The sequence below is a fragment of the Pleuronectes platessa genome, chromosome 4, assembly GCF_947347685.1.
Source record: "Pleuronectes platessa chromosome 4, fPlePla1.1, whole genome shotgun sequence".
Classification (NCBI taxonomy): Eukaryota; Metazoa; Chordata; class Actinopteri; order Pleuronectiformes; family Pleuronectidae; genus Pleuronectes; species Pleuronectes platessa.
Window position 1 is genome coordinate 25,116,752 of NC_070629.1, and position 24,973 is coordinate 25,141,724.

Here is a 24,973-nt window from a genome sequence, read left to right on the forward strand (position 1 = left end):
ATAAAGAAATATGGCTTTGCCTCAAGAAAACTACCAGACACAAAACAGTGCGATAAAGCAATAATTACAATTAAAGAAACTTGATTAATGTTACCTCTGCACTCTGAGTTCATGGTGTGTATATTAGGCTGACATTCAAGGTCACAAAAAGAGCAAGTGGTATTTAAATGTTGAAGTGGGAATAGCTGAACTTCTTTCTCTTTCAATTTCAGTGCGAGCGGACTTTCAGTGCACTTTTTTTTCTCATGTGAGCGGTTGGGAGTGCAGCTTAGTTTCATGCACTGTTGTCTGAGTCGACTTTTTATATCTGCCCTGTGTGTTTTGCCCGTTGGACACGCAGCTAATCACCAGTCACGGCTTCCTGTCGCTTTTGACAAGAAGAAAATATGATTTATATTCTCCATCGAGGGCCTGATCACAATCCAGGCTCCTCTCATGTGTCTGTGGATTTATTGTTCCATGACCTTTCTTGTATCTTTACACATCTGAACATTGTAGTCCATCGAGATGTAATGATAAAATTATATAAACATTTTAAATCCTGGTCGAGGATTTTATCCAATTTGACCAATCCTATTTCAGCCATCTACATTTGTGTTGATAATGCCTCCAGCTTGATAGATCTGAAACCATTAGCTGATTTATCAATAATAAACAGCAACTATTAACAACATTGATTTACACATTAGTAAGAAAAAACGTTTAAACATACCCATATATAAAATAAAATGTCCTGCTTTTAGGACATATATAATTAAATGAGAGGTATATTGTGGGTATTTATCGAACAGAACATTTTGTTTTAAATGACATGTTAAGTTCTGCAAAGTTGTGATTTTAAATTTTTTGGAGGTTAATAGACTAAATCAATAATCACCAGATGAATCAATAATAAAAATAATGATAAGTTGCAGCCCTATTTATTATATTTGATTATTTATCAAAGTTTTATATAACGTAACATCCACTATTTCATTTGTTTTCTTGTATGTGGGATGAGTTCAAAAATAATTACAATTCACCTGTAATATTCCAGTCTGTATGAAGCAGTGACCTTTTTAAATGGCGGTCTGTATATACCTAGAGTGATATTGTATAACATGTTTACCGTCCGCTGGAGAATCTCTCTCCCTCCATTTCTCTGTTCTTAGATGGGTTCAGTTCAGGTGAAGAAATAATAACTCTGCAAGTTGAAAGTGTGTGTGTCTTTGTAGATGGTATATACACCAGGCGGTGTCGTGAAGGGAATGAGCACAATTACTCATGTACTTATCCATTGGTTGACATTGTAAAGTTTTTTATATAGTTTAATTTGATTTAATTTCTAATATTGAAATGAACTACCTCTTATTTACTCTATATCCAAAACCTCTCTGAGTATTATTTACATTTTATTTGGTCTACTTTACTATGGATTTGTTGCATTCTTAATATGACCTACTTTTTCTTTAATGTTAGGCAACTTTTGATTCCCCCTCCAACACTGATGTAAGAGGTTGCTTCTTACACATGTAATCTGATGGGTATTACAAAATATCTAAGTCTTTGCTGGCAACTGTACTTTAATTTAAAACTCTTCTTTGTAGTTGACAATTAGTGAAAGTTACGAGAGCCTGGTCAAGGTCAAAGGCTTTTCACTCCCTGCACAACACAGATATGAGAGAAGAGTCCCCACACTGAATTGCATATTATTGGTTTGAATGTAATTCCTGAGGTCCAGGAAGTGGGAGTCCCACATCTGAACACACTGTGCCGGCCTCCTCCACAAGAACCTTGAAGAGGCCCAGAGTTTGTTTCTTATCTCCTGGGATGTTACCTCTCTCACACACACACAAACACACACACACACACACACACACACACACACACACACACACACACACACACAAACACAAACACACATATTTGCTTTTCACACACACACACCACCTCTTCACCAAATCTGCTTAAGAGAGAATGCCTGCCAGTGTTTTCTTTGTCTTTCACATCTTCACATGTCCGCCTGCTGTAAGATCTGTCTGATCAAACTAAAGGAAACGGTACTTGTATCTTTTACTCGATTAAAATAAACAGTAACACTGTGTATAAATACCTGCTCAGAAAAGTCACTCTACTAAACAAAGTGTATCAGCAGCCTCATTCAGACCGTTGTTGTATTAAACAGTAATCTGGATTGTTTAATGTTCAGATGTTTGTGTATAAGAAGGTTTTATATGTAATAAAAAATCTGTAAAGTAAAGTGGTCTAAAGTATCTTAAAAAATGTGACTTAAGTACAGGAGACAAACTAGTTATTAATGAAACATTACTGTGACGAATACTATACTATCTTTTTTAATGAGTACTTTTAGTTCTCAGTGTACTTGTGCTATTTCAAATTTAGCTCACCTTTTTAACTTTTACTTGTAATGGAGTATCTTTACGTTGTTGTAGCATATTTATACTTGTAGATCTTCAAAATACTTCTGATATATATATCTATATATATATATTATTATAAGTGTCAATGTGCCCCGTCATAATAAGCCCCCAGAGAAACGTGAACTTACCAAGGGAAAAGGGGCCGCTTGTTTTGAATCTCCATGGCTCCTTATTATTTATTGATATAAATAAAAAATCTTCTCTCAGCAGATAAAGTCCCGTTCGTAAGTTAGAACGACTTCCTGTGTAGTTTGTTGCTTGGTAACTATAGCGACAGTGGAGGAACAACGTGTGACTGCTGTTGTGTGAGACAAGAGGAGGAGGTTGTGTTACTTAAAGTTAAAGTCATAGACGGCACAAGTGTCAGTGAAGGGAAATAAAGGCCCACATTTAATAATCAAGTAATGAAACCTATGACTCAGTAAAACGTTGAGGTACTTGTGTGTGTGTCGGTATGTGTGTGATTGATGTGTTGATAGAGAAATAATATGAATGTGTGAGTGATTGGGTGATTGGCAAAAACCACACTGCACTATGAATGAAGACTAGAATAGTGCTACATCAATACGTCTTGTGCTCGACTCCGGAGTTCCTCAGGGTTGCGTTTTCAGCCCCCTCCTGTTCACGCTGTCTCTCTCCCCCCCCCCCCCATGTCTGCATTCTCAAACTCTATTGTGAAGTTTGACAGGACTATTAAATCTGTGCACTGTGTTTAGTTACGCCTACGCCGTAGTGAGAGGGGGGGTATTGTAATCAGTGGAAAACCACTGTACTACTCTCACTACCTGTTGTTAAAACTAGCTCCACTCTGAGAGGCTACAACAGTAAAATGCTATTAACACACTCGTGCATCTATTTTAACAGTCATAGTTATTATTGAATAAATAATAACACTGAATATCAGTCAAATATTCGTTACTGTAAATATTTAATGTACTCTATGTTTATGATACTATTTACCTTTACTTGTAACAGAGTATTTTTACATCCCAGGAAAGCACCTGAGTTATTTTTCCACCAAGCAATAACAGAGCTTGATAAAGAAACACACATCAGCCTAGAATAGATTTTCCACTTTGCATTAAGGTCATTTGACTAGATGCCGGGTATGTGTGCACTTAATATGGATTTGATACACCCACAGTCAACAAATTGTGTAGTGTTAAGTGTTGATATTTGTTTACCTTCAGGATCATTTATAGTGTTACAATCACCTGTACTAGTTAGTCAGGTCTTTCTCTTATCTCACAGTTTAAGTTTCACACGCCAGTATCACATTTATCAAAGTTATAGTCATGAAGATAAAACCTGGGGGGGGGGTTGTCTTTATGTGAGGAGCCCACTGTGTAAGTACTGAGCACTAGAGGGCCCCCTATGTTAGAACATTAGTCCGATTAGTATACTATCATTGGTCACATGAATACTGTTCTTTTTTCAATTTATTATTTTAATACTAATGATTTTCAGTGGTGGAAAATTAATTAAGCTCCTTTACCTAAGTGAACATATTTCATTATAAAAGAGTTAGTATACTCCCAATAAAATGAAAGCAGCCAATAACCTGAAAGTAGCAAATGTACTGTGCTCATGTAGGAAAATAGATATTTAAATATATACATATTATTATTATTATTATTTTCTCTGTACTTGAGACTAAAACAAAGTATGATGTTGAAGCTGATGATTATATGTTTAATAAACTTTTTATCTGCAATGTCACTAGAAACTCAAACTGTCAAAACCTAGTGAACTAGTTGCCTAGAATCAAGTACACAAAGTGATACTCAGGTCAAATACAAGCAGTAGTCAGGTAAGAGTACTTATTGACTCTTACTCTAATGTACCATTACCGACACATGCTGAGTTATCTGCATCAGTTTTAATCTTAATGTGTGTAGTTTAACCAGGACTGCTGTTTACTTTATCAGTAGTTTCCTAAGATATGATTTAATTATTTCTGTTTACAGTTTCAGTCATGACGACTGGTGTTACTCAGAAAAGTGATTCCTGTTGACGGGCATTAATCACATGTCGTTCCCTTCGGGGCAGATGAATTGGCTAATTAGCCCGAGTTCAGGTCCCCGGAGTGTTTTGCTGTACAAACAACAGGGGAAACGCTGCTGGGACAGAGAGACTTCTGTTTCCTTCTCTTTCAACTCTGATGATCCCTATTTATAGCCACAAACTAACTTAGTAAACACTTTCAGTGGAGTCGGTGAACTGGCTAATGTGCCGTTTCAGTTTTTTTGTCAGCGACACGGCCTCAGCCTGAATGCAGCACTGAAGCGGTGACATATGAATGCACATTTGAGATTTGTAACCACCGTAGACACCACCGAAGCAGAGTTTACTCCATGTTCAATTCTGCACGATGCCTAACACTCTGGAGTGGATCCATTCATTTCTGTGTGAGTTTAGCAGCTTGTAAACTGTCCTCACTTCACATACATGGAATCCTTAAGTCAACAAAACTGAGCTAGAAGTCTAACTTGAAAGAAATTAAACTGTAATGCAGTTTGTTTTTCATGTAAAGTGATTGTTTTTGTGCCCTTTTTGTGTAGCATTGTTTATCACTATAAAACTTAATAATACAAAGTTTCTTTTAACAAAATACTATAAATTAGAAATTGGATGAAAGCCCTCAACTATTTTTCTCGACTTGTCTTTACACCATATTCAAATAAAGTTGTTAAAAGTACAAAGTACACATGTTGAATTCTTACTGAAACAATATATTTATAGTTATAAACCACGCATTTAATATTTAACAAATCCACACTGTATTTGACAATTTTTCTAATGTAAAATCTTTACATAAAAACGTACTTAAAACTTTATTTATCAGATGCTATCAAATTAGTTATAAAAACTTATCAATATTTCTCTGCGTTGTGTTTTTCGCCATATACAACTAAAGTTGTTATAAATGAAAACATGTTATCCAGTAGTAACTTACAGAAACCAAACTTTCCACAGTAACTTGTTATAAGAGTCATGTTTTTATGCAACCAGATGACTGAAGGAGCAGATGTATCACAGAGCAACAATAACACACAGCGTTTAAAAGAAATGTCCTTTCAATGGCAGCAGCTAGAGCCTCCAGTCAGATGTGGAGACTGAATGGATTTGACTTGTCTCTGGCGTCGTCTCCATGGTCGTCTCCCTGCCTATGGATTCCTCATGCTGTCACAGGACAGCTCTGAGCAACAACATGTTGATCTATGATTGGATAATGCGGCCATGACCATATATTACGTCAGCAATACTCCACTTCTCTGAGGAATTTCCAACTTTAGATGGTGGATGGAGCGTCGCTCATGTGACCGAGCGGCTCTCTCTCCGTCAGGCGGGTGGTCTACTTCTCCTTGTGTGCTGATGACTTCAGCATGTGTTGAAGCCGGCACCCATTTTGAGTTGTTGTTGACATGGGCACATTTCAATTAGTCCGTCTTCACTGTGAAACGGCATGACCCTGCTAAGAGGAGCCTTGTAAGAGAAATGACTGGTGAAGTTTTTTCTCTCTGAGGGTCAAATGAATGAGTCTTACACTGATTATTTCCATGATGGTTTTTTTTTACCTTTTACATTAAATACACATGCGAGGCCTTCAGAGAAATGGGGAATATTTGGTATCCTTGGGCCAATAAATGCTAATGTGTCCTGCCTGGATAATTCAAACACACACAGTGATCGAGCTTTAAACAAGGCTGCCTCTGTAGCTCCTGAAATGAACTTTTAGTCTTTTTTTTACCTCTAGATAGTTGATGAAAAACTGTTTTTTTTCTGGCATCACATTTTCCTATTGATGCAGTGAGGAATCAGTCCGGGGACTTTGTGTACTCTTGAGTTTTACATCCCGCACCTTACTTTCCTCTTCAGGAGGATTTCCTTCGCGTGCGTCCAAACATATAAACATTGAAATACGACACCTGTATAATTGCTCATTGTCTACAAACAGCTCTCTAAATGGTTGCACGCCGATGGCCTGACCTGGGAAAGCTCAGCCCCTTTAGAAAAAAAAAGTGAGAGTAAATATAAGGATGTGGATAATTTTATCTAGAGCTGACACGTGCAGATATCAGGTATTGTCCTGAGCCCTGATATCACTGATGTGATCAGTGCAATGGCAGTGAACTGATCAAATTAGAAAATCCCACTTTGAAAACAAATCCAAAATGATGCTTATTGTGATCATTTGGATGTTTATCTTAGAACTATTTCCATTCATCTCTGCCAGGGAGCACAACAGTAAAAGGAAGCCCCCTTTTTCATTATTTGTTTGATGATGTGCATTCGTGTATTTGTGTATTTATCCCACACTTACACAATTAAATAAAAAACAAAGCGACCGGGCAGCCTTAATTTTCCTCCAGAGACTTTCTACTTCTCATCGACAGGATAAGTACAATTGGGGGAAACTTGTATGTTGCACAGGAAATATTTTTGTTTATGGTAAAATCTGAGGGTTTGGCAGCATGCTGGCTTTTCAGAGAAAAGGAGTTTACTGCCCTTTTTAACTGTCTTTTACAGCCTCGAGGATGTTGAGGCTCAGTAGAAAACAATACAGCGGAGGTGATGTGCTAATTCTCAAACATGCCTTCTGCACAGAATGCAATACCGGAGGGGCAGGAGAAGTTTCCACACGTCTTCAGTGGCCTTCGCTCAAGGTCCCGTCACCTTCATTGTGAAGTGACCTTCGATCAGTGCCATTCACCGCACGACCCATATCTTAATATTCTAAATATAAAACTGTAACAGATTATTCAAGTTATAACCTTCAATAGAAACGAAGGGTAATTTGACAAAAAATGTCATCTCATCTATCTTATGTCAGTATTTTAAAACCTGTTAATTTAAGTAGATTTTCTTTAAAAAAAAAATTCTTGCTGTTCTGACTAATCAAATTGAAATATATAAAATTAGAATAACCCTCTGCAAAGACCACAAAAAACACATGTACATTGACTACTTCCTCATTTTTATTTGGATCTGCACCAAATTGCAAACACTCAATTAAATATAAATATTGGTTCTACAAATCATTCATCATGATCCATGAATTATTCTCTAAGGTGTCAAGGAAATTGTTGAAAAATGCCCTGTCTCGCAATATCAAAGAAAGTGCAAAAAAATCAACCTACTGATCTGGATCCATACCAAAATTGCATTGCTTCTTCCTTGGGTCATGCCCTACCCCTCCAAAAAATCTTAGGGAAATTGGTTGGGCAGTTTTTTGCAAAATCCTACTGACAAACAAACAAAAGCACATGATACACTTACGTATAGATATATATGTTTATAGGGGAACTGACCATCACATGTTCCCAGAGCCCGAGCTGTCGTTCTTTAAATGTGTTATTCAGTCTCAGCCACAAACGGTTTCAGTCTTTGCAACGATTCAAATCAGAGAAAAGCCTCAACTTCTCACATTTAAGAATAATGAGGTCAGAAAACATTTGCTTCGTAAATTACAAAATGACCGGCGGTTAGTTCTCTGTCAGTCAAGAGAGTGATAGCCTCTTTTTGTTACATTCTAAATGATTCATTTGCCGCCGCACCTGGTTTTAAGATGTTACAATTCAAGCTTTTTGTTATTTATTACTTTAATTATATATTTTTGGGGGAATTTGTCACCTTCTCATTTCTCAGTACAACTAAAGTACAACCATGAATAACTTACTGTAATGAGTGCGTCTTGCAACTTCAGTTTTCCCTCCACAACTTATCGAGCGAAGCCAAATTGTGGGTCGGCTTTGTGCACCTGGGCCTGATACACAATGCGTACATTGTTGCATAACTCTCTCACCGACATCGGGGCTAATCAAAGGCCCTGTGAAAAATTGAAATCACAATCAGCACTTTGCACGCCTTCAAAAATATGGAGATGGCCGAGATTCTTCTGCAGCTGTAATGGGCTGTGACAGCGGAGCCTCCTTGAATTCTTAAATTCACACTTCGACCAAAAGCGGGAACAATGAGCCGCTGTGGCCTGTTACAAACACATTAGGTGAATGGTGGGAAATGAACCACACCTAGTTGGACAGAGGAATTCTAGGGTCCCTCCATCACTTAACCATCGCCAAGAAAATAAAGTACAGTCTGACCATGAGAAAATATATCATGTGCAATGACAATGAAACATCCTTATTGGTCCTTAACGTCGAGAATGTAACCTTTAAGTTACAGTACAGTTAAAGTATAGGGAACTACTTAGGCGACAATACAAAATACTCCACTATAAGTAAAAGTCCTACAATGCAAACCTTATAACTTTAAGTCCAATATAAGCCAAAGAAAACTCATGTGCAATCAGGAGCTGGGGAAAAATGTGATGTGAATATGGTATTTATGTATTTTTTAATTAACTTGTGGAAGCTCACAGCCTCCCCAGTGGCTACACACTGCTCTGATGGTTTTACCTGCTGCTCTTTCAGTTTACTTTAGACAACGTATGTAATGATTTGTTCAGTCAGTCGGTTTCCACTGCACTTTGTTACCTCTGACGTGAGGTTGTGTTTTCATAGCTCTCTGTCTGTCAGCAGTCAGCCTATAACTCAAACACTAATGGTGTCTGTGAAGGTTTGTGGAGGGGGAATCTTTTTTTTCACTACCTTTCACATGGTTAGGTTGTATTAGTACTGTGTTGTATGAGGTACTAGAAAGTGGAAGTTGGCTACTAAGACTTCAAAGATCACAGTACTGGAGTACATGTATTTAGTTACTCTCCAGACTGTGATATGGTTAAAGTATAGGACATTGGATCCCATCTATTTCTCACGTTACCTAACATTTCTTTTGTCTGGTGCAACACAGCGAGTTCTTTCGGTCCCTGCGATCCGCTCCAAGGAGAGCGAGGAATGAATTAATCCAGAAATAAATTCACTGTAGTGTACTCCTCCCGTAGTACTTAATGGCTCAGTTTGCATTAATCACCTCCAGTGAAAAGGTCTGCCACTCCTCGTAGGTCTCCGGTCCCACAGCTACAACTGTATATCAGTCTCTGGCCTCACAAAGACTGTCTCAGCCTCGGAAAATACCATGACTCAATGTCCAGTACCAGGCTCCACCGTCATTACAGCCCTGCGGGGTGGAGGACACCACTTACCGTGTCAAGCAGTATTTACAGAAAGTGTTAATGTTGTTTCTGTTGTGTTGATATAAGGAGGGATCTGCAGAACGGGAGGACAGATGATGGAATGCGACTGCTTTCTGTTTTGTTTTTTTCTCATCTTACATATAGTAGGTTGCTGCTGAAAAGTGGAAAAGCTTCTGCTCCAAAAGTTTATTCTCAAGAAGCGCTGCCTTGATCTTTTACTTGATTACTATGCAGTCTGAAGATTGCCTGGTTTAAACACAGGGTTTGAAAACCTTCCTGCTACAGAGCTGGTATGATTTTCCCAACCATAAAAAGCTGCAGCATGTAAAGCTGGTGCAGATCATGGTGTAAGGTCAAGTGTAGTTAAAATATTCACTTAATGCTGGATAGAAACTACAATATGCCCCTTGAGAAGAATTGTCTGGCCTTTTAACATATAGAATTAGGCTATATAATCTAATCTTAGAGTTTTAAACCGTAGATGTTTCCCAATCTATAGCCAGAGATGTTTCTGCAGTTAAAGTTAAAGGTTATGAATTATATTCAGTGTGACTAGATTTCCCCAGAATCTCTTTATTGGCCACACCTCACCTCTTCCCCTTTGTGTTTACAGCTCATTGTCAAGTGTGCAGCACATTCTCAGTAGTGGACTGTGTTTAAAGATAGTTGATATCACAGCTGCTCAAAAGTGAAGCCAAATCATCTTGATCCCCCCCTGGTGGCCAGCTGCAGTACATGTAATTAATCCTGCCTCCTCCATGTTAGTGTGTGAGACCAACCCTAATCTAAAAGTGTTAAATATATTTTTTCTCAAAGATGGTGTCTGTCATTGTAGGTAGCTCTTATGACACTGATGTTTGTTCAAGTGTTAATTTCTCTGGTTTTGCTTTAATTAGTTATTTGTCGAATAAAAACTTAGCTGAAATGATTGACAGCTGAGACTGACTCATGATTGGTGGAGGGTATGTAAGGGCGGGACTTCGATACAACAACTCCAAACCACAATCACTACTGCTCAGACCTCGGCTCCAAATGACCCCAAAAGGGCAAGATGGCCGCACCCGTGTCTGGGACATTTTTGTACAACTCGAGGAGTTGGAGACTTGTTGTCCATCTCCGTCCTCAGTTGGCCTGAATGAGACATTGCAGCTTAACCTTGCATTCATGCCGTCTGCAGCCCACGGATTGGATGTACATGAAGTGATGCCGTGGAGTTCAGGACACGGAACAGGGATGAGAGTTAACGTGTCGGGTTTACATCGCTGCTGATAGCAGCTGGAGCTCGTCTTGCTTATTGAACGTGTGGAGGGCCAACTGGGTTCACAGGGAGGGTCTCACATGCACTAACCTAAACATGAACTCAAACCGGCTACAACAACACACGGAGAAGCTCTGATTACAACAGGCAGAGTTCTCAGTAGGAGTCAGTGTCTGCACCACTCTGTGCTATATGGTTTCTTATTCAGCAGGTAAACTGTGTTTACATGAGGCGTCGGCAGAGTTTACAGTTAAAAGTCTTACTTACTACTCACTTCACTTGAGACCATGTCAGCCGTCAAAAAACTCTGTGTTAAGTGGAGAACAACTTCCTGGTGAGAATGTGAGGAATAATGTGAGGCTTCAGATGGCCCCTGAACCCAACGTGAGGTAAAGCCCACATGATTGAGCACATAGAACATTATGCACATTTCACGAATAACTCCAGAGGTCCGACATCAATAGAATTCTCTCTTCCCCAGACTCTTGAATAGCAGGCATTTGTGTCCCGATAACTATACTTGCTGTTCACTCACATTTTCACTTAAGACATGTCCAGCCAAAGCCAAACGCTTTTGATGCTTCTTTTTTTTTAGGAGGAGGAGGGGAGATGGGGCAAAATGTGTCAGAACACAACGAATGATTTGTGGGTGGGGGTGGGGGGGGGGGGGGGGGGGGGGGGGGGGAGGAGGAGGAGGAGGACAGACACTAGTTTGAAGAACTTGTCCAAAATTATTTTTCTCTGTGGATAATAGCCTTCCTGTTGGGGTTTGAATGAATGATCGCCTTATGATCAACATGAACATAGAGATGGACCCGATCTGTGCTCAGCTCTTTGTGGGCCTTCAAAGCTCGGTGTCTTCAGCGTCCCCCCAAAAAAACAAAAAAACAACATCAGTGTCGCTCTGCTGACCAAACATAAAACGGGACCATTACAAAGGTTGAACTGTTTTACCCCACTTCACCCGCCCACCCTTTCTTTTGGCAGAAACAATGTTGCTGCATTACTCGACTGTTATCCTTCCCCCCCGATGATTTTCTGTAGCATTTTTTTACTTCTCTTGTTTGAACAGATGCCGCCCCCCCTCCTGCAGCCCCCCATCCTCCGGGATTGCCATACGGCCCGAGTACAATGAGGTAACACTCAATTACATTAATGTTGAGAGTCCAGCCCAGTCATTTCCTTCCACCGAGCAGCATCAAACGACTTGATGTATATCGCTTCCAGACCAAAAACTGTCCCCTTTTGTCCGACTTTATTTATGAATGGATTATGAAAGAGGCGGCTGGATGACCGCGCTCACCTCTCAGACCCTCGACCGCGGCTCGGGGACCATTCGATAGCAGGAGGAACAGTGGCCGATTAGACACCGCGCAAACCTCAAATGAACCCTCGGCCAATGAGGAGCAGATCGCTCGGGAAAGAGGAGAGCTTTTCCCAACACTGAATTAGATTAATTGCAGAAAAAAGAGCTGGGTGAATCTGAGAATGACTGGTTGAGTGAGAGGGGGACACAGATTTAACCTCTCGTCTCATTAGCTAACCAGGTATCGGACATGGCATCTCGGGCCACTACAATAGCGGGTGCTCTCGACATAAGCAGCTCATGTTGTGTGTAAATACAGACTTAGGTGGCTCAAGAATTCCCAGTGTCCTGTATTAGCCTCGCACTGGTCTGTTCGAGTGCCACAGACTCAAGACGCCATCGACGTGGCCCCTAAATCACATTCCGACCAAATTGGGGCAACACACCTGTGAGCCTTTGAGCTGTGAGGTATTTACAGGTGTGAAACCACTGCACACATGCATCTCAGGTTCAAGATCAGTTTACAGGTCCTCAGGGCGTGTGTATTTAAAAAATGGCTTCCATGGCAAAAGCCCACTGGTGCACTGTCACACTTTGATGACACCACATCTAGTTATTCCCATTTAAAAATCTGAATTGCACTTCATACTTTTTAGAAACAGGACAAACTGAGAAGTTGCTTCGAAATCAAAATTCATGTTCACAGCAAAGTGCTATTAGACAACCTTTAACAGTTTTCTTTTACCTCTGCAATATAACATGTGGTTGCACATGATGAGCACCAACCAGAGTTCACATTTAAATATAAGGCATTCTATGTCTGCAGGGGTTGTAGCCTGTGTGTCTTTGGATGTCAAAGAGAGACCTTTGAAAATTGCCTGGAGGTCGTCAAACATTTGCAAACGGCTGTTCATGTAAATCCGCTGAGGTGCTCCTCATGTCTGTGTAACTTCCCCTCTACTCATATAAATGTCTGTGTACAAGTCTGCTAGGGCCAACACTGTGTTTCACATCACTTCCATCAACAATAACGCTGTCAGCTATAGCAAGGACTTGTTCTCCTCACGGGAAGCACCTAAGATGCTCTCCGGCTCTCATCATTCATGCATTGTCGATATTTAGTGGTGGTTTGAGTCACCGTGGCCATAATGCACACTGCAAATCATGCACATCCATTCTCCCCCTCCACTACACAGGCATGTGCGGTCGCAGTGGGCTCCAGCGGCGGTGGCTCCACATCGTCCTGCAGAGCATCACGCCGCCTGGTTCCCCCTTTAAAGGAGCCCCGCCCCGAAATCAGTCGATCACGTTCAGCATGGCACTCGCACGCGTCACACCAATCAGAGCCAGAGGGACCGGTGGTCCGGGAGGGCGCTGGCCAATCAGAGCAGCCCCTGGTAGCACAAAGAGCCCACGTCAGCGGTGGACGGTGGTTTGAATGGCTCATTATTCATGTCTAGCTGGGCTTATTTAAGGAGCCGCGATGAGGCGAGATAGCGGAGGCTTTATAAGAGGTGGAGTTTTCAGCGGCCGTCTGCACATTTGAAGACGATAACACTGGTTTCACACCAGTGTAGAACAGTTAAAAACACCCTCCCAGTCAGTCTGTGGCACCGAAATACGCAAAATAAGCTCATAAACCCTTTGATACTGCACAACAAAGGTAAAAAATGAACGGTAGTCATTGCCTGTGTTCTTGCATGCATACATTCCTTAATATCTTATATTCTTTCTTCTTCATTTCGGAGGGGGGGATAAATGACATAAGAAAAATTAAGAATAAACTGTTGGATGCAACCATCTTCTGCATTTGGATGAAACACGCTGCTGCTAACTCTTAAAACCTGCTGGGTTACAAACTTGTTTAAAACTACAAAAATATCAGCCGGCGTAGAACAAAATATAAAAAAATTAAACGACTTCAAAACTGGTTGTGTGCGTAAAAGCGCGCACACACTAAAAGGCACGATTAATACAGATGATTGTTTTTATTATATGAATGTTTGGTTGGAGGTGATGACTTCACTCGTGTAAGGAAAACACCAAAACTGCCTCTCTCTCTCTTTTTCTTTTTTTCGTTCCTAGTTACTCACACCCACCGCCCAGGCATCCGCTCATTACAGCGTAGAGGAAGGGGAGGAGGAGGAGGACTTCGCTTCTTCTTCGTGTACCACCCGACGTGCCGAGAGCCGCTGTTTCATTCCGCCGCCGGTGCGAGCAGCCCAGCATCTCCTCCTGTCTCCTCCGCCGCGTAGAATCTCTGGCCATTTTTAATTTCTTTTTAAAACAGACGTCAAACAAGCGTTCCCTTTCTCTCCGGCATCCGGGAGAGATAAGTTCGTAAATCCCCCCCCCCAGCTGCGGCTCAGGAAAACGGCGGCTCACGCTCGCACGCGCCTCGCCTTTTCGCCTCTTCGCCTCTTCGCCTTTTCGAGCTCATCTCTTCCCCCGGGTGCGGGAAGTTCACGTCGACTTTCGCGAAGTTTTTTCCCCCTAAAGACAAGCCCACCACCCGCCCGGCACCATGACACGGAGATCCTGTGCCATCTACATCACCGGCATCGTGTGCGCTCACCTCCTGATCGTGGGGATCGCCCTGGTCGTGGCTCAAGTCTTCCAGACGATGATCGCCAGCCGGTTAAAAAAGGTGAGTGGTACCCATGTTGAGAGATGATGGTGACCGTGGAAGCGTTTCGGTCCGATTCCTCCGTTTCACGCCTCTTCCCCCCCCCCCCTCATCTGTCACACTTGAGGGGATTTAAACATGAAGCCGTCTCCTCTGCAGTGGCCGCTCGTGCTGCATTCAGCATCAGGGTCACACCACCCTCCACTTCACTGACACATCTTTTGTGTGTGTTTTTATATTTACATTACTGGTGGTGTGTGTTGTGCTGCATTGTGCACTTCCAGCCTCGCGGGATGGAGCCGAAGACCCCCCCCCCCCCTCCCTCTCCCTCCCTCCTAATGGATCCGCATGATCCGAGGTTGAGCAGTGTGTAAGTCCCAAGTCTGTATAGTTGTGCAGCTTCGGTGGTGTTCGAGCTTGCACCGAGACTGGTGATTAAACAGCATGTGCATTATTTTATTAATCTAACGTGTGGCAAATGCGTAATATGCGCGTTGCTTTGTGTAGACATGCACTCACGACATGTTTTTGTTGTATTTCCTTTGACTTGATGTGACAGGCGTCAATCAGCTTCATTCGTTCTATGGATGTGGAGAAATGGGGGCAGACTGGTTTCCTCCTTCTGGCCGAGACCTGTGCGCATGACCCCGGTGACACATTGCTGCAGATTGCGGGCTCGGTGCACACACACTGTTTTGAGTAGTGGTGCCCGTAGTAGTAGTTGATAGCTCAGCCGGCAAGGACACGCTAGGTTGGGGGGGGGAGGGAGGTGTGCGGGGTCTGTGTGGGATGGATGGGGGGAAGGGAGCTATAGCGCGAGTGGAACTGGCGAATCGGTGGCGTCCCTGACTTCCACGGGTAGTTGTGCACCGTGTGTCAGACGCCCACCTTTCTGTAAACCTCCAGCATCCAACATGAATTGACCAGACGCAAGAAAAAACAAGCATTAATGTGATTGGTGCATCCTCTGTCTGTCATAAGGGCTTTCAGAGGTATTTGTAATTGTTAAATAGCTTTGAATCAAACGCATACCTGAAATCCTTGTACTAAAATCCTGCAAATGTCCACAGAAACGACCACAACATTCACTCTCTTTCACCCACAGCTCCAGAGTCAGCTCAACGTGCATGGGGCGGTGATCATGTGACAGTTAGATCGATGTTATCATTGGCTTTTCGCTCCCTTCAAAATAAGGGCAAACAGCGTTTAAATGTGTGTGGATTTGCCCTCGTTAGTCTATGACGTGAATTGTGCACATTTAAGTTATATCTATAGGACTGCTGGGGGGGGGGGGGGGTCTTGGCATCTGACACCCTATCCCACCCGGCTTTCCCACTGCTGCCGCCTGCCCTTAAAATACCTTGCATTCCTCTCAGTGCCATGAATGGTGGATGCTCTGTGAAACTCATGATCTGTACTTAGAAATCACCCCCCCCACACACAAAGTCGCCCTCTCCATCCCAACCGCCTTAAGACGTAGATGAATAAAATACAGAAGGGGCTCAGCAGAAAAAGCTGGTCGGGACTATGTGTCCAGGTTGGAGACTGACAAACAGCTGCTTCCCCCTCCTGGAGTTAAATTTGGCCGGCATGCCAGCGGACCCAAATTAACAGAGTCAGTCAAAGTTCACCTACGGGGGGGGGGACCTGGTTCTGATGTGGCCGGTGATTTACCCCAAAAATGACAGCGAGGCTAATCCTCTGTCGCCGCAGTCTGTCCATTGAATCAGACAGGCCCCGACCTGCTGAGCGGACTTCAGAAGAATCCGTGGACTGAGGCGCTCTTTAATAATAATGATGCAGCTGAGTCGTTCCACAGCTCCAGGACGCAGACTCTGTATTTCTTGCTGAGCGGGGTGTGGAGGAGCGGAACAATGCACAAATCATATGAGGAATTCAACGGACTCCTTGGCCTCAGGCGCCTGATTTTTTTTTTTTTGCCTGGAAGCAAACTCCATGTGGCCTTGTTGTTGTTCAGCGTCGGCCTGTTCCGAGCTGTTCCGGGTAAAAAAAAACACCCCCGTCATGCCACTCCTCTCCACCCTGTTCTGGAGAGGAGACCTTTCAAGGTATTAGGCCTGTTTGGGCTGAAAAGCTTCAGGAACAAGGTCATGTTTTAGCTCGAAATGTGACGTCTGTGTTCGGCTTAATCGCAAAATCTGCAATACAGGAGCCGGAATAGAGGATGGATTTTCTTTTGCTTTTAATTAAGTTTCTCCATGGCAGCTTAAAACAGGATCTTCTCACACCACACCCAAGCTGTGCCTTAAGCTGTTTGGTTAAACCATGTGTCATATCACCGTCATTGTTTGGTTTATCTCGGCCTTCCCACCGGCGAATGGGTAACGCAGCGTTTTGATCTCACGGACAAACCTCTCTGCTTTGTGCCTCACTTGTGTTTTTTCTTTTTTCCCCCGGGCGATAGATCAAGGTTTCTGTTCAGGGAGGTAAATGTTTCTCGTTTAACTTTGAAGGCCTTTTTGAAAGACCTTTTACTCAAGGTTGGAAAACACAGTGATCCACGCAGGCGGCACTCACACGACATTTGCCTTTAAAGTTGCTGCAGGGGAAAGGCCAAATGACTAACAGCTGTTTTTTTTTGTTTTTTTTAAATGACAGTATTGACATTTTGTTTTGAAAAGTGGCGAAATGATTCAATTCTTTCAGTTTAGCGTGACGTTTTCTACAAGTTGTGTCCCGCACCGACCGGATAGCACACGCTGCTTCTTCTTCAGCTCACAATAAAGAAGCCGGATCCTCGAGGCTCAGGAGCTTCTCACAAATCTCGAATTCTTCCAGGTTCTGCTTGTTCTTCTTTCGGTTTGTCTTCTCCCATTCTGAAAACCTTTTTCCTGGAAGCAGTTAGTCAGCCGCAGCTTAAAAATCGTGGAACTGATTGTTTAAGGATTTTATGTGACTGATTGTTTGCAGGGTTAAATCTGAAATTGGGCAATGCAACTGAAAGTCATTCTTTATTTTTAGAAAAAGAAAAGTTACAGCTCACATTACAGGCTTATATAAATGGTATTGAACTCCATAATAAACCCCCTTTTTTACATTTATATTAATTTTGTTAAATAGTCTATTGTACATCACTGTGAACTGAAGATCTTTAGGTTTTGTCTTATAAATATTGAGCAGATTAATAGGTCATTAAGTTAGGTGACAGCACTTACCAGTGAAATGAGTTGTGTGGTATGTCCTATGGGTAAAGGGTGGAATTCATAACCACATATCCAAATCAACATAATGACTTTTTTTCCCCTCAGCTGCAGTTTGTTTGAATCTTTTGTGTCTCCTCAGTTGAACCTTCTTTTTCCAAAGGCGATATCAAAGTCGATACTTTTTCCCGCCCCCTCTTGACACTTTACAAAACTCCGGGCTAGATAGGGAGGGGGGGAGATGATGCAACGAAACCTGGCAAACCATTGTATAGAGCAAAACATGTTTAAATGTCGGAAGTTGCAACATAAACAGGAAGGGCCAGCCATGTCTCAAGCTATATTTTCTCAAAGCTTCGAGTGCCCGACCGGGTGCAGAAGACAATGTATGGCCCCTCTTGAGAGTGCCGTGTTGTGTTCAGGGGACAGGTGGTTTTGAGAAACTCGCCCATTAGAAAGGCACGAGAGGAAGCGGGGTAATTTCTCCTTCCAAAAAGTTTAAAAATACCCCCGAAGAATGGAAAAGGGTTCGCTCCCTTGTCCTCCGGTCAACAAACCTCTTCAGCTTCGGCTTCCTAACGCAGTCGTATGGGGTAGTTTTTAAAGGTTACTGATTACTCATGTTCATACATGTGGCAGCCAGGCTTATGTCATACACACACACACACACACACACACACACGTTTACGAGCAAGCTCAGCTTCCAGGCTTGTTCCTCTCCACGCTATCCCAGCGAGAACAAGTCTGAAACCACCTGGTCTTTGTAGCGGTTGCTTTGACTTGTACAATCTGAACACAAAACCACAACTGACCATTTTGCACGTAGGTTTTTACGGCTAATGACTGCGGAGACAGCTAGTTTCTACGCTGACAATTGCAACACGTCTGCTGGGTTTCGTGTGGGCTGACTTGTAGTGTGCAGATAGATTCCTGCCTTGGCATGCCGAGGTCAGTGAATAGGGTTGTTTTTGTTTTTGCCAACACTTTGTGCCCGTCCTGGCAGTTTTTCAGCTGTGAAGGACGTTTCCTCTGCCTCCCTCAGGTGTCAAGGTTTTGGCCCGGCACCAACTCCTCCCAGTAAAGTGCTGGGTGCTCTGTACGACCGGAGTGTCAAAAAATTCATTTTTTTTAATGAGCTCAGCATGTTGAGCTATTTTTTCTTTTTTGCGGTCTTTCAATTCGAATGTGTTTTTTTTTTTTTCTTTCTTCTGCTGACAGGAAATTACTTTGACGGAGAAGAGCCACTTTTTTGAGTCATGGAAGAATCCACCACCCCCGGTTTACATGGAGTACTACTTCTTCAATGTGACCAATCCAGAGGTGTTCTTGAAAGGAGGGAAGGCAGTTCTCAAACAGATCGGACCATATACCTACAGGTTGGTTTTGTTGTGAACACATACACTCAAAGATTGAATAGGAAATAGGGGGGGGCGGGCTGTATTACTGTATAGTGATGAGAAAGGAAACTGGTTGTAAAATCAACAAAAAAGAGATATCTGGACTAACCCGCTGATAACTCCTTCAACACCAGGGAATACAGGCCGAGGGAAAACGTAACATTCCTGGAGAATGGCACCAAGATCTTCGCCCTGAACCCCAAATCCTTTGTCTTTGTGCCCGAGAAGTCCGCTGGCGACCCCACGAAGGACATCCTCACGACTGTCAACATTCCACTTGTGGTAAGACATGGTGTCGGTACAGAGTCATGTGTGTTGTTACGGTGTGCAGCAGCTGCTCCAACACATCCTTTAAGTTATTTAAGTGGCATGTGTGTTGTTTTTCACACACTGGTATCATTTACTGGGACATTCTGATGTTGTGACCGTACAAACCACGTCTCACCTTTTGCCTCCGATTTGTCCCTCCTCCTTTTCTCCTTCAGGCGGTGATGAACGAGTTGAAACTAAAGTACAACTTCTACACGCGTTCCTTCCTCTCCCTGTTCATGCTCAGCATTGAGGTGTTCATGAAACGCAGTGTCCACGAGGTCCTGTGGGGATTCAAAGACCCTCTGCTCTCCAAGATCCACTCCCTGCAGAAGGACGTGGACGAGAACTTTGGCCTGATGTACAAGGTGAGCAGCGGCGGGGGGGGGGGAAATGTTTGACTCACTTTGCTCAGAAGAACCTTTAGAAACCTCTTGGCCGCTGGTTATTCAGGGTTACTACACAACAGACAAGAGGAAGCTTGTGGCGGCGTCGTGTAAGAAGTGAGATTCCCCACATGCTGATGGAAGAGGATTGCACTTCCTTATTTAATCCGCATCACCGGCCTTGTGACGCTGAGGGATGCATTATGACTTAAGACAAACAAAACTAAAACAATGAATCAACATATTTAAAAAAAATGATGATTCATGATGAGTCGTCAGTAAATAAAATCCACGCTCCGCCTCTAATGGGACATCTTGATGCTCGTCAGTCATATGTGATGCTTAACTGATTGTCTCTGGGATTTTTAATGAAAACTAGCAACTTGGAGACAACTGTTAAAAAAAAATCACACTCAAGTTGTTAGTCGCGGGCACCAAACACAAAGACTGCTTTTAAAAATGCCAAAGAGAGTTTTTCTGAGGTCAAACCATTTAATGGGAAAACAGGTTTTTATGTTCTTCAACAAATTACTAAATCGGTCATTGTGTCACTGACATACAAAGCAGCGTTTCTTTCCCATGGTCCTTTGTCAGTGGACGTGAACTCTGCCTCTCAGCTGTCGGTCACCGCAGCCTTGACTGAACCCTGTGTTTGTTTTCCACAGAAAAATGGCACCCATGAAGGAGAGTTTGTCTTCCACACCGGCGAACAGAACTACATGGATTTCGGCAAGATCGACACCTGGAACGGCATGAGGTGAAGACTCATCTCAGCCAGGGCACACGCTCTCTTAAAGATTTCATCCTCTCTCCTTTTCTCAATGATAGAAAACACCCTCTTGTCAGCTGACATCATTTCCTCCCAGTCACGATATATTCACTTTTACAACCTGCATCTGAAAGTCCAGCTGAGGATTGCAGCACGATTGCAAAATTAGTTGTTTGTTCATCGCAAGTGACTTTGTACCTTGAATGGGATCAAACATGTACAAGTAAAAATCCTGCAGTGGCTGGATAGTACTCAAGTAAAAGTACCTGTAGCATGGTGTAAAAATACTCTATCGCAAGTTACTCTACTTCATTTAAAATCAGACTACAATCGTCAGAAATCAAACAGCCAAACATTTGCCGCCTTCAGCTTCTAACAGTCAAATATGAAATGTTTCTTTGACATACATGATGGTGAACTGATTAAGTTGTTGTGTATGGACGGTGTGAAATGATCAAAATGTCCGTGTTTCACTCCAGAACTCTGTAGACAAACTTATTGCATTTACTCAGAAGCTTTTATGAAGATTGACTTGCAAGTGAGAAACAACAATCCAGCTTCAGTGCAGAAGGAAACCGCTGAGTCAGCACTACACACTGAATCTGTTCAGTAAGACAAAGTGCAAGGAGATCAATTCAAAAGTGCACAGTGTGAGATAGGTTTCTTATTTTTTTTTCCCCTTAAAGCTCACAACCCAATGAAGACAGAATAAGGATCCTCATTGTACTTAAAATCTGGATTTTGTTTCGTTTCACTTAAAATCTTAATCTCAAAAGGAGCTAGTGACTATATCTGCTGCACAACTTCAGTTAAAACAAAGTAAAGTTACGTGTACATCAAGTACGACAAATGAAAATACTAGTACATTTCCTTGTACTTGAACGTAGCACTGATGTGGCTTGTTTTCTGCAAATCCACAGAAAGATGTCGTGGTGGTCGTCCGATCAGAGCAACATGATCAACGGTACAGACGGAGCCGTCTTCCATCCTCTGATCAACCGGAGCGAGCTGCTCTACATCTTCGCCGCTGATCTCTGCAGGTGTGTGTGTGTGTGTGTTTTTTGTGTGTTTGTGTGCGCTGGAGTGGATATGAATTTGTGTACAGTCAAAGAGCCACAACTTCCTGTCAGGTTCAAGGGGCTGAGTCACACGCTGAGTCATCATCTGATAAGGATTTGTGGTTATTATAACTTCAGATAAGGAAAACGGTAAATTCAAAACACGTATGGAAAACAGAAGTTTGACCTGAACACACCTGGAAAGCTAATCGTACAGGAAGTGGATGGCGACTATCTATTTACAGCCCTAACTGCTCAGGTTACATTAGAAGCTTAAGAGGATGACAGTAGCATTTCAACATTTCCTTCCTGTTGGTGGTTTGTGGAGGTCTTTATTTAGAGACTAGATCTCAAGTTATGATTCCTAGAAGTAGACGCTGACACTGCTTCCCTGTCCACAGATCCATTCATCTGGCCTATGTTAAAGACGTGGAGGTGAAAGGCATCCAGGCGTTCCGCTTCGCCCCCCCCAGTGACGTCCTCATGAGCCCCAGGGACAACCCCAACAACGAGGGCTTCTGCGTGCCAGCCGGAGACTGTCTCGGCACCGGGGTGTTAAAAGTCAGCGTTTGTCGAGAAGGTAAGAACACCACCCCCACCCTCCCTCCCTCCGCTGCCATCGCGCCTGACCCAGTTACCCTCCACCCACTTCCCTCTCATGACCCCAAACCAGTCCCATGACACATTCCCCCCCTCCGTCTCTCTACACCCCGCCTTTTAATGGTCGTTGGGTCAGCTGCCCCTGCCCTGGTGCCTCGGTGTTTGAGCATACCAGATTTCACTCAACCCAGGGTTCAATGATTAACTCCGCTGACTGGAGGCAGTGACTGTTGAAGCATTTTATGGTGGCCATTGAGTGTGATTGCTCGGATAAGGTAATCTCCTCTAGGATTGTCCCAGGAGGGAGTTGTAGTATCATGAGGAGATATGTAACTGTTTGTATAGTTTACGTAGGTATTTATAAAAATCTGTATCATAGTTTTTCCGAACATTGATCAGTCTAAAGGTCATGACAGGTTTACCAGCACAGGGACAGGTTTACTCCCTGTTGTAATTCTGCTTACTGCACAGTACCAGCTGCTGATATTCCTCTTTACAGCCCTTCCTCAATCTCCACATTCAAACAAAGACTGAGTCATGTGTTTGTTTCCCTCCAGGCGCTCCCATCGTGGTGTCTTTCCCACACTTCTATCAAGCCGACCCCAAGTACATCAACGCCGTGGAGGGGCTCAGCCCCAACAAGGAGGAGCACGAGACGTACCTCGACCTGCAGCCGGTACGACTCCGATGAGAACAGATCAGAGGCCGAGTGGCTGCTCTATGACGATCTTATCTAAATGAGAAGAGTTCCTCTGATTGTTAAGCTCTCTGTGTTTTTGATTGCGTTGAGGGTTCCCTTGTGGGGGGTTGTGTTTGGTTCTGATTAGTCGCTTTAGATGGCGGTAACATACATTTTGTAAGATATACATGGCTCTGGGGATCTGACAATATTCATATATTTTACCATTTAATTAAAGAATTTGGGAAAATAAATATCTACATGATAGGCAAGAAAAATAAGAATGTGAAGGCATTGAATTGATTAGTTACTCTCACTACCTATGATAAATTATTATAAACTTATTTATTGAATTTCGAAACAGACAATAGGAAAACAGTGATATGTTGAACTTCAATCCATATTTTAATGGATTTTTAAGGAGAATAATTAATAAGTGTGGTTCCCATACAGATAACTTGAATCAAATGATGCTCATTTTAACAATAATAAAGTCAACGGATGAATAAAATCAATATTTACTTTATAAATACAAAACAAAATTGTCTTTCTCCCTGCTAAAAACAAAATTAAGGCCCATTTACTCATTCTTACATTTTTTTTCACATTTTAATGGTCAGGACAGTAGTTTTCCTCCATTATGTGAGAAGACGGAAGAGAAAATAAAAGATATGGTAATATTCCCTGAAACGTCTCTGCTCCGTCCTCTAATAAAGTCTTTGTCTCTCCTTTCTTCAGACCACAGGAGTTCCAATTCGTGCCTGCAAGCGAGCCCAGCTCAACATCATCCTGAAAAGAGTCGAAGGGTTCCCGTAAGTCCAACATCGCTGAACCCTGACCCACTTCCCCGTTACCACACTCTGTCCCCATTTCATTTCGACCTCATGTTGAGCCAGATGTTCTGTCTGACCTCCCCGCCTCTCTCTCTCTCTCTCTCTCTCTGCCCCGCAGCAAAACCAGGTACATCAACGAGACCATTTTCCCCATCATGTTCGTCAATGAGGTGAGGACCCCCCCCCCCCCACCCCCTTTAGCACCAACTGAAACAAAGCTGTTCTGATGAGTGAAAATCATTAATCACCACTGGCTCCTCTCTCGAAAACCATAGACGGCGACAATCGACGATGACTCGGCGTCCCAGATGAGGACGATGCTCCTGATCGTGACGCTGGTTTCAAACTTCCCTTTGCTCATCGTGGGCTTGGGCGTCATCCTGCTGATGGTGCTCGTAGTCCTGCTCTGCCGAAACCGCCAGAAGAAGGTAAGAGCCACCGCTGGTTTCTGTGGCATTAATAATCCCAGAGTGTCATTAATCCGCCAACAGTTTCCCACTGACATGAGCTTTAGAGCGTTAATGGGACCTAGAGGAAAGCCAGCAGTGTAGTGATATGTCCCAGTAAATCCAATTTTTTTTTTTTTTAAGTGTTGACTTGGTTTTTGCATGATGAACATTTTTCATGCACTTACCCCCCCCCGGGCTTACACGCATGTTAACTAACCCACTTCCTGACTTCAAATGTCGTTTTTTTATTATTTAAATTTAGTTTTTTCTCGCTGAATAGTTCCTGACAGTCGATGCGTCTTTGGATGAGTCGACAGATCGGTGTATTCAGATAGAAGAAGGAATCTAAGCTCCCTTGTTGTTCCGTGAAGCTGTGACCTGTCGTAGCACTGCAGAGAACCAAAGGGCTTTGAACTGGAATAGTCCCGAGAATGAGGAACCGCACATGTTCACCTCTTATCTCCACTAGAGCAGGATCGATGACGTGAACTCTGGCCTCTCTGCCTTCTGTATTGTCGTAGTTCAGGTTATTCATTTTCCAGAGAGTGGCGCGTTACATGCATGTAAATGGTGTCGGTTTATATTATGGGAGATATTTGCTTTTTAGAAGAGAATATTCATGTCTG

At 42.8% G+C, this 24,973-nt stretch overlaps 2 protein-coding genes across 2 annotated transcripts in view; one reads left to right on the plus strand and one right to left on the minus strand.

Moving 5' to 3' along the window:
* zgc:158260 (uncharacterized protein LOC571389 homolog) overlaps window positions 1–18,009 on the minus strand; it is a 20,619-nt gene extending 2,610 nt beyond the window's left edge. The window contains exons 1-2 of the mRNA XM_053421325.1: window positions 17,883–18,009; window positions 2,549–2,718 (exon numbers count right to left, since the gene is read on the minus strand). Of these exons, the coding sequence (XP_053277300.1) occupies window positions 2,549–2,583 (35 nt within the window). The 5' untranslated portion in view covers window positions 2,584–2,718; window positions 17,883–18,009. The remainder of the gene's footprint in view (window positions 1–2,548; window positions 2,719–17,882) is intronic.
* The window catches only part of scarb2a (scavenger receptor class B, member 2a), a 15,878-nt gene continuing 5,087 nt past the window's right edge, over window positions 14,183–24,973 (plus strand). The window contains exons 1-11 of the mRNA XM_053421322.1: window positions 14,183–14,727; window positions 19,086–19,243; window positions 19,399–19,546; window positions 19,750–19,941; window positions 20,625–20,716; window positions 21,649–21,768; window positions 22,188–22,366; window positions 22,944–23,062; window positions 23,804–23,877; window positions 24,017–24,068; window positions 24,174–24,326. Coding sequence (XP_053277297.1) covers window positions 14,605–14,727; window positions 19,086–19,243; window positions 19,399–19,546; window positions 19,750–19,941; window positions 20,625–20,716; window positions 21,649–21,768; window positions 22,188–22,366; window positions 22,944–23,062; window positions 23,804–23,877; window positions 24,017–24,068; window positions 24,174–24,326 — 1,410 coding nt within the window. The 5' untranslated portion in view covers window positions 14,183–14,604. The remainder of the gene's footprint in view (window positions 14,728–19,085; window positions 19,244–19,398; window positions 19,547–19,749; window positions 19,942–20,624; window positions 20,717–21,648; window positions 21,769–22,187; window positions 22,367–22,943; window positions 23,063–23,803; window positions 23,878–24,016; window positions 24,069–24,173; window positions 24,327–24,973) is intronic.